General features: G+C 37.5%; 1 protein-coding gene across 4 annotated transcripts in view; it reads right to left on the bottom strand.

Moving 5' to 3' along the window:
• LOC107657395 (neurabin-1-like) overlaps positions 1 to 8204 on the bottom strand; it is a 52678-nt gene that overhangs the window by 9820 nt on the left and 34654 nt on the right. For all 4 annotated transcript variants that reach the window (XR_001630680.1, XM_016445445.1, XM_016445446.1 and 1 more), the window contains exons 5-9: positions 5414 to 5518; positions 4353 to 4476; positions 2515 to 2673; positions 1305 to 1358; positions 985 to 1214 (exon numbers count right to left, since the gene is read on the bottom strand). Coding sequence is in view for 3 of the 4 variants with exons in the window: in XM_016445445.1 (XP_016300931.1) it covers positions 985 to 1214; positions 1305 to 1358; positions 2515 to 2673; positions 4353 to 4476; positions 5414 to 5518 (672 nt within the window). In the remaining variant the exon portion in view is untranslated. The remainder of the gene's footprint in view (positions 1 to 984; positions 1215 to 1304; positions 1359 to 2514; positions 2674 to 4352; positions 4477 to 5413; positions 5519 to 8204) is intronic.

Below are 8204 nucleotides of genomic sequence, written 5' to 3'. Positions count from 1 at the left end.
CGCACACGCACAGATACAGACACACACACACACACACACACACACACACACACACACACACAAACACACACAGACACACACAGACACACACAGACACACACAAACACACACACAGACACACACAGACACACACACAGCTAATCAGAATGTTTGTTTCTAATTTCTGCAATGTTATGTTTAGATATGCAAATGATGCATTATCTCATTTAATATGCACACATTTTGCATACATTTCCAGAACAGAAATCTGAACACTGGATAAAGTGAAGTTCAAAATTCAAGTTTTTTTTTTTTTTACAGAGGTTTTAATCACCATGTTTTCGGAATAAAATGCTAGATAAATCAGGTAAATGTTATATGAAGACACTCTTCAATAAAAACACTCAGAATACAGATAGGAAAAAAAACTGCACAGTTAAATTAATATGTAATGTAATGCTACTGAAGTGGATCAGTGCATGAGAAAAACTCATTTTAAGAAAATAACCATTAAAGATATGTATTCTAATTGAAATCTATGGAGACAAATAAAACAAAAACTTGAATGGATGTTGGATGCTTTCTCTCCACTAGTCTGAAAGAAGATATGCTATGGAAGCAAAATAGCCCAAAATCTCAAAACTGACCAGTTAATGACAAAACAGTGGATTTGCATGTAGTGTCTTGCTGCTGTAAGTGACATTTTAAATGGTTAGTTGACTGTAAAGCATTCTCACTCTCAGGTCATTTAAAATCTGTATAACTTTGTACTGTGAAACTGAGAAGGAAATTTGAAGAATACAAGACTGCGAAAACATACTTTGACTAGGGGCTGCCACAAAGGACAAAAAAGTGCTATCAATGCTCCAAAAAGCCCAAGTTCATGCAAATCACAGACTATATACATAGAATTTTGAAGTTATTACAATTAAGACATTGCATGATGATCACAAAGCAGTTAAACTTTATACTAATGGAAAGCTTAGTGCTGATGCCACCACTCACTTCTGCTGATAGTCCTTGAGCAGTTTCTTGGCTTTGCTGTATTTTTTATCCAGAGCTTCATATTGGCTCTGCGTGTCATTGAGCTGTTCGTTGATGCTTTTACAGAGAGCCTGAGCCTCCAGCCAGTTCTTCTCCATCTGAGCGATTCTCTCAGAGTTCTCCTGAACGCTCCTCTCTAACTGAGCTTCCCTCGCCTCCCACGCCGCACGCTCCTCTGACGACTCTCTCAACTGCAACAGCAACAAAACCTTATCAGTTAAAACACACAGGAACTGCTGTATGTTTGATATAAATGGATAAGATGGTTCATAAGTCCGTACTCTCTCTTTCAGTTCATCTACTTCGGCTTCTGCAATGGTGTGTTTTATCTGGAGCTGAAATTAAAACAATATATACAAAATTAAGAAATCGTTAATGGCAATCTATTATAAATAATGGCTCGTTTCCACCGAGCGGTTTGGTACAGTACAGTACAGTACGCAATTATGTCCGTTTCCATTATCAGAAGTTGTTAATGGTACCAAAATAGCAAACTGTACCGTACCACTTTTTTGGTACCCTTCCGTTGGGGTACTTAGCAAACGGTACCAAAAGGGTGGAGCTAAACTCACTGCAGAATGCTGATTGGTTGACTGGAATCGTCACTTTTGCGTGATACAAGGGGATAAAGCTTCTTCTTCACTCGTTCCGCTCTGCTGTACATGAGTGTTGGGCTTATTAACATCAGAGTGCGCAAACACAAAAAAATATAACCGTGTATTTTATAATTGTATATTTTCACGCCGTTTCTCAATGTGCGTTCTTGTGGACTTGTGAAACATCATTGCCCAAAAACCCACGTAATTTTCAAAATATTACTGTTATTGTGTCACGAAATGTAGTTTTAAGAGTTTTTCAGGCGAGAATGTAGTTGTTTAAAACTCAAATCTGCTGTGTATATTTATAAAGATAGCGCCTATTTGAAAATTTGCTATGCTGATTTCGGATCTATCCACCTAGAGCAGCCTTGGCTCGGCTATCCTTCCGACATTTGCCGCTGGCTCTGATGTCTCTGTAGTGATTAAACACGAGATACAATTAGTTTTGGGTATATTTAACAGGCATTCGTGGTCTCGTGAATCTATTATTTGTTCCTGGTCATATCGTTTTGGCTGAGCACAAAGCTGTTTATATATTTATTTTGAACTTTACTGTAGTACAGCACTGACTTTGTAGCATACGTTTGACTGAATTGTTTGCTTTTGTCTTTATTTCCTCTTATATAAGCCTCTTATACTTTGTACTTGTACTGTTATAATGGCTGTTATTGTTCATTAAAAGAGGCAGAGTTGTACTTATTGTTGCGCTTTATCGTCGATCGCTACTTTCCGGCATACACCATGCCTATCAAGTAAGGGTACTGTTGGCGGTGGAAACGCAAGCTGGATCAGGGTGTTCAGTCCCGAATCGTACCGTACCGTACTGTACTGACCCGTACCACTCGGTGGAAACGAGCCATAAGTTAAATGAAAAGCACCAAAAGTCTGTTACCTCTTTAAATCTGAAAGTTAGTTGAGCGGCGTCCATGTTTGACGGCAGGAACATCTCCTCGCTCTCGGGCAGATCGTACACTTCCACATTCCTCCTGCTGAAACTCGAACCAAGGATGCCATCCTCTCCCCCTTCCTCCTCATCCTCGTAGTGCTCGTCCTGTCATGACATCAGAGACACAGACATGATGCAACGCAAAAAAACTAAAACAAAACGAGAAACAGCCAGTCCAAAAATAGAGCAAAGTTAAGAAATAAGTTAGGAATTAACAAAGTAACCCAAGTATGACGAAAATTGTGAAAACCACTGGTGAAACATTAACATTTCAGAATTCAAAAGCGTAGCATACCTGCACAGGTACCAAAAGCACAGTGGTTCAACACCGATATAAACCCCACTACGATTTTGAATAGACTCACGAATCTGTTTCCTCATTCAGCATGGTGGATTTTTACATATTTTTGCATACTTGTGAACATTCAACAAAGAAGTTCTGGCTAGAAAAGTCTGAAGGTGTTTCTGTGCAGGATTCCAGTCTAAACATGCAGCCAAATTAGAAAAACTTTGGCAAAATGTTGCAGGAGAAAAAGGTACATTTTCAATAGCGCAGCAATGCATAATGCACAGCTCACACAGCGAGTCATTTTCAAACAAATTTCCTTTCTGCTGGTCAACACAGCAATTTCACATGGAAAATTCTGCTCCTGTGTTTTCCTATTGAAATGACTGGATTTCACAGAGCAATGGTAATTGTGACAGCACCTTAAAACCTTCTGACAACCAAAGATCCAAATACACCTAAAAAGATATGTCTGGACCGAGCAAGGTGGCAAGGTTTGACTAGTTGACTAGTCTAGTTAGCCCCTGCTGGTAGATGTCATAACTAAACCAAAGCATGTTTCTTTATAGAAATCATAAATATCATGGGACAAAGCACTAACTGAAGAAGCAAGCACATTATAATAAATGCAAATGCAAATGAATATAATTATAATAAGTCTTTAGTGAGTCTTTGGGAACTATGAATTAAAATGCACAGGAACAAACACAATCTTACTGATATTGAGCTACAAAGTAAAGTAAAAAAAATATATATATATACATCACAGTGCTGGGTAGTAAGTGATTACATGTAATCTGGAAAGTGTAATCAGATTCCAAAAATGTAGTACTTATGATTCGATTAGATTACTTTTTAAAATACTTCGGATAATAATCAGATTAGTTAGACTACTTGTGTATGGATTACATGATTACAAATTGCATTACACAATGGCAGTAAATTATTCATAATTTATTGATTCTCCCTAACTCTTCCCTATTATACCATGTAGGAGATATACAGCTACGCAAGTTACTAAACACCACCAATGTATAATATTTAAAACATGAAAGACTTCGACCATGTCTTTGGTGCTTTCATGTTTAGTTATGTTTGTTCACGTGACTCAGGGATTCCTAAACGTTTTTGTCAGTAAAACCCCATTGATATAAAATATTCACTTGAAGCCCCCGTGATTTAAAGTTAATATTTCAATAATTTAACAACGCATTCACATGTTCTCTGATATTGGTTAATAATCATACATTTTATTTGTCTTTGTTTTAAAAAAACAATTTCAATCTATAAACAAGTTAGGTTAAAAGTAATCTAAAATAAACTAAAAGAATGCATGAGTAATCTAAGAGTACATTACTGACTGCAATTTTCATCGTGTTATTTGTAATCAGTAACAGACTACATTTTGTAGGTAACCTACCCAGCACTGCACTCCAAACGTGTACAATGTGTTAGCGCTGATGTAAGAAAAAGCCCATGAGTTGTGTGTTTGACTGACCTCTTCAGTGGACTGCTCGTATGTGTCGTCCACCTGCTGCTGCTGCCGCTCCTGCTCCAGGGTTTCACTGATCAGGCGTGCCACCTCACTCTGAGTACCTGGCTTCTCTCGGCCAATCAGAAACCTGAACGGCGTGATTGACAGGTGAACAAGGAGGATTACGTGTATAACATATACTGATCGGCGTACATCATGTACAGAGGAAACAATGGAGCCTGTGTGAGTGTGTGCATTGTTTATTTGCATGTGGCGAACTCGTAACCTTTAGGCCAGAGCAGAGGTCTCCAAACCTGGAGAGCTACCTTCCTGCAGGCTTCAGTTCCAACCCTGCTCCAATACACCCGTCTGTAACTATCAAGTAACCCTGAAGACCTTGATTATCTGGTTCAAGTGTGGAGAATCTTACAGATCCAGAACCTACAGTTCTTTACATGCAATCTAGCAATCACATAATTAACTATGCCATAAGCTGACTGGCCTTAAGCTGACTGGCCATTTAAATTGTCTGGTTCAGTGTTCACTGCAAGCTGGTCCTGAAGCACAGAAACCCTCCACCTCCCTCAGCTCCACCTGTCTATCATTCGCGTATGCCTGTTCATTCAGCAGATCTCATATGGTCACAGCAGCGTGTCTGTGTATCTGTTAGCAGTAGCAAGTCCATATTTGCTCTGCAGCAGTGCGTGTAGCAGATCTAGTCTGTTTAATACATAAAACACATAAACAGTCATATCCATTAACGTGCTAAAAAGATTCTGAGTTGTCACAATTGAACTGTAACTATAAATATTTAATAAAAATTCTAATTCTATGAGAATAGTGAAGCCCACACCCCATCTATTACAACAGAGAAACAATATTTTGGACTCACTTTCAGAATTTTTTTTTATTTTTTTCAAGAAATTAAGCAGACTTCTGCGATGACATCTGTGGTGATGGCATGCAGCAGCTAATGACCACACTAAACTACGCTAAATGTGAGATTTTTCAGTTCTTTCATAAAACCTCTAACCCATAACAGAAGATGTGAAGTTTATGTAACTAATAGACAGAGCAGGACCAACCTTACAGTTCCCTTCGTGTTCTTCAGGACGGACGCAGCAAAGAGTTGCGTCACACCAACCAGACCGATGCCATCCACCTCCACAATCTGATCATTCACCTGGATCCTGGAACAGAATATGACGATGCTTACGATATTAAGATGACAAAAAAATACTGATTTCTCTTAAAGCAACCATCAATGTAAACATAATTACACAGAGAACAAACACCTCAAAACCACTGTTGTGAAATGTTACATTTAAAAGTAAAATTACATTGCTATATTCAGTTTGCATTATTGTTTATTACTAATAAAACAGACCATAATGGGATCGTATTGTCTTATGAAAAGTAGTCTTTTAGATATGTTTGCCTAAAGTGTGGATAGATTTGTCTTTAAAGTGGTATCTGCTCTCCAAAATAATAGTGTTGCACGATATACCGGGACTAAAAAGGTATCGTGATGCCCTGCTTTTAAAAATGGTACGATTCCACATTTTACTAGTACCGGTTTAGCTTGACATAAATATTACTTAATTTAATGATAGTGCTACTAATAAAAATATTAAACGAAATTTAAGGAATATTTACCAGAAAAAAAAATATTTACCATAATTTATTTACCAGAAAATTGTATATACACAGTGTTTCTGAAAAATATAATAAATTAATTATTTATAAACGCTAATTAATCTTTATAAAATAATTAAACATGCTTTTGATTATAAAAATTTAATGAAACTATTAAAATGTAATCCAGAAAATGAATGGAAAACATATTTTACAATTTTGAGAAAAATAAAACTGATTTTGAGAAAAATAATAAAACATATTTCATAGGGCCTTAAAAATGTCTTCTTAAACTTTTAATAAATTGATGTGTAACTGTGTAAGTTTCATGATTTCAATTAATTAGACATGATTTTGATTAATATTTTTTAATGTAACCATTGAAATAGAGTCTAGAAAATTAAAACAGAAAAAAACGGAATCCAGAAAAATTAAAACTTTGAATTTGGAAAAAATAAAATGGAATTTGGGAAGAAATAAAATGGATATAGGGCCCTATTTATTTCATTTGTGCCTTTGTTTTATTGTATTTGTCCTTTAGTTTGTTACGTGCATCTATGTTCTTATTATTAATAACAAAGTTAAAACTTTTCCTGTTGTTCTATGTTTTTGTCATAGTATCGGTTCAGTAGTAGTATCCAGATATTTTAGTCAGGTATCGTATCGAAGTCAAAATTCTGGTATCGTGACACCACCACGAAATAATCTAAATTGCAAATGTGAGGTTCCACGGCATGCGCTCACGTTTCAGTGCATTACTGTAGTACTACTAGCCAAAAGACTGGAATAATAACGATATTGGAAAATATAATATTACTGATTATTATTATGAATGTTTTAAAATGTAATTTATTCCTGTGATCAAAGCTGAATTTTCAGCATCACTACTCCAGTCTTTAGTGTCTTTAGTTCCTTCAGAAATCATTCTAATATGCTGATTTTTTTTTTTTTATCTAACTTAACCCAAGCTTTTGAGCTCCAAACAAGCTCCAAAACATACAGTAATGAAACCCTCCTTTCATTCCATCTAATTCGCACTATTGTAAATGTGCTGCTAAATGCTGCACTGTGACATGTGAAATACATCTGGGCAAGGCACAGATTGCTAAAACTTCTCGCACCTAATCTGACCCGCAAACTATACAACATGTTTATGACAGAGACCCAGCTGGGTCACTTTTTCCAAACAGCACTAAGCATTTCAAAACAAAGTCGGCAGTTGGCAGCGAGTGCTGAGATTCACAGGAAAGAGGAAGAGTGTGTTTTCTGTATTGTGACATAAATGCAGTGGTTTGGACAGAATGTTTAACAGCCCACCAGACAGATCAAACATGTGTGTCCTGCTCCAGCTGCCCTCAGGAAGCAGCACATGAAGACATGCCCACCACTACTGCAGCAGCCGCAAAATCACCCCAAACAGGGCTCACCAGAATATATACCGTTCAAAGGTTTGGTGTCGCTACGATATTTTAATGTTTTTGACACTAATGCCCGGTTCAGACTACACGATTTTAGCCCGATTTTGCCACGATTTGCTTGACGTAGGGTGTCGTGGGGATTCGTAAACGACAACGGGCGTCGGGACGCAAGATTCCATCGTTTCAGCACGTGTAGTGTGTCATAGTCGACGACAACCGATTCCGCATCTGGTCACATTGGTGACGTTGACCAATAGCAGCACAGAAGCTCTTTCATACACAGGTTTCAAACATGGCTAAATGAAAGAATTATGAGATGGGGGAAAGGTTCGTGGAGCTGTGGCAACAGTACTCCTGCCTGTACGATGTGTCATCGAGGGACTACCACGACAGAACAAAGAAAGAAAAATGCTGGCGAACTATAGCGGAAGCGCTTCAGCAATGTTTACACTCTTGTTTTCGGAAGTCAGTCGCTAGTTCCGCCTTCTCGATGACATCGCACGCGTCGTTAAAGACGGCACAGGATGATTGGTCGGGAAGCAACGTGTAGTCTGACATGTTTCTTGTCCACACCATGACAAGATTTTAGGAGTCAAAATCGTGTAATCTGACACAGTGACTATCGTGACCGACAAAAATATCGAGTAGTCTGAACCCGGCATTAGTTACTTATGCTCACTAAGGCTGCATTTATTTGATAAAAATACAGTAAAATCAGTAAGATTGTGAGATATTATAATTTTTATTTATTTATTTGAATATAAGTTAAAGGGGTCATATGATGCGATTTCAATTTTTCCTTTCTCTTTGGAGTGTTACAATC

This window comes from Sinocyclocheilus anshuiensis, unplaced genomic scaffold, assembly GCF_001515605.1.
Source record: "Sinocyclocheilus anshuiensis isolate Anshui unplaced genomic scaffold, SAMN03320099.WGS_v1.1 scaffold355, whole genome shotgun sequence".
Classification (NCBI taxonomy): domain Eukaryota; kingdom Metazoa; phylum Chordata; class Actinopteri; order Cypriniformes; family Cyprinidae; genus Sinocyclocheilus; species Sinocyclocheilus anshuiensis.
This window is presented reverse-complemented; position numbering and strand designations above follow the sequence as displayed.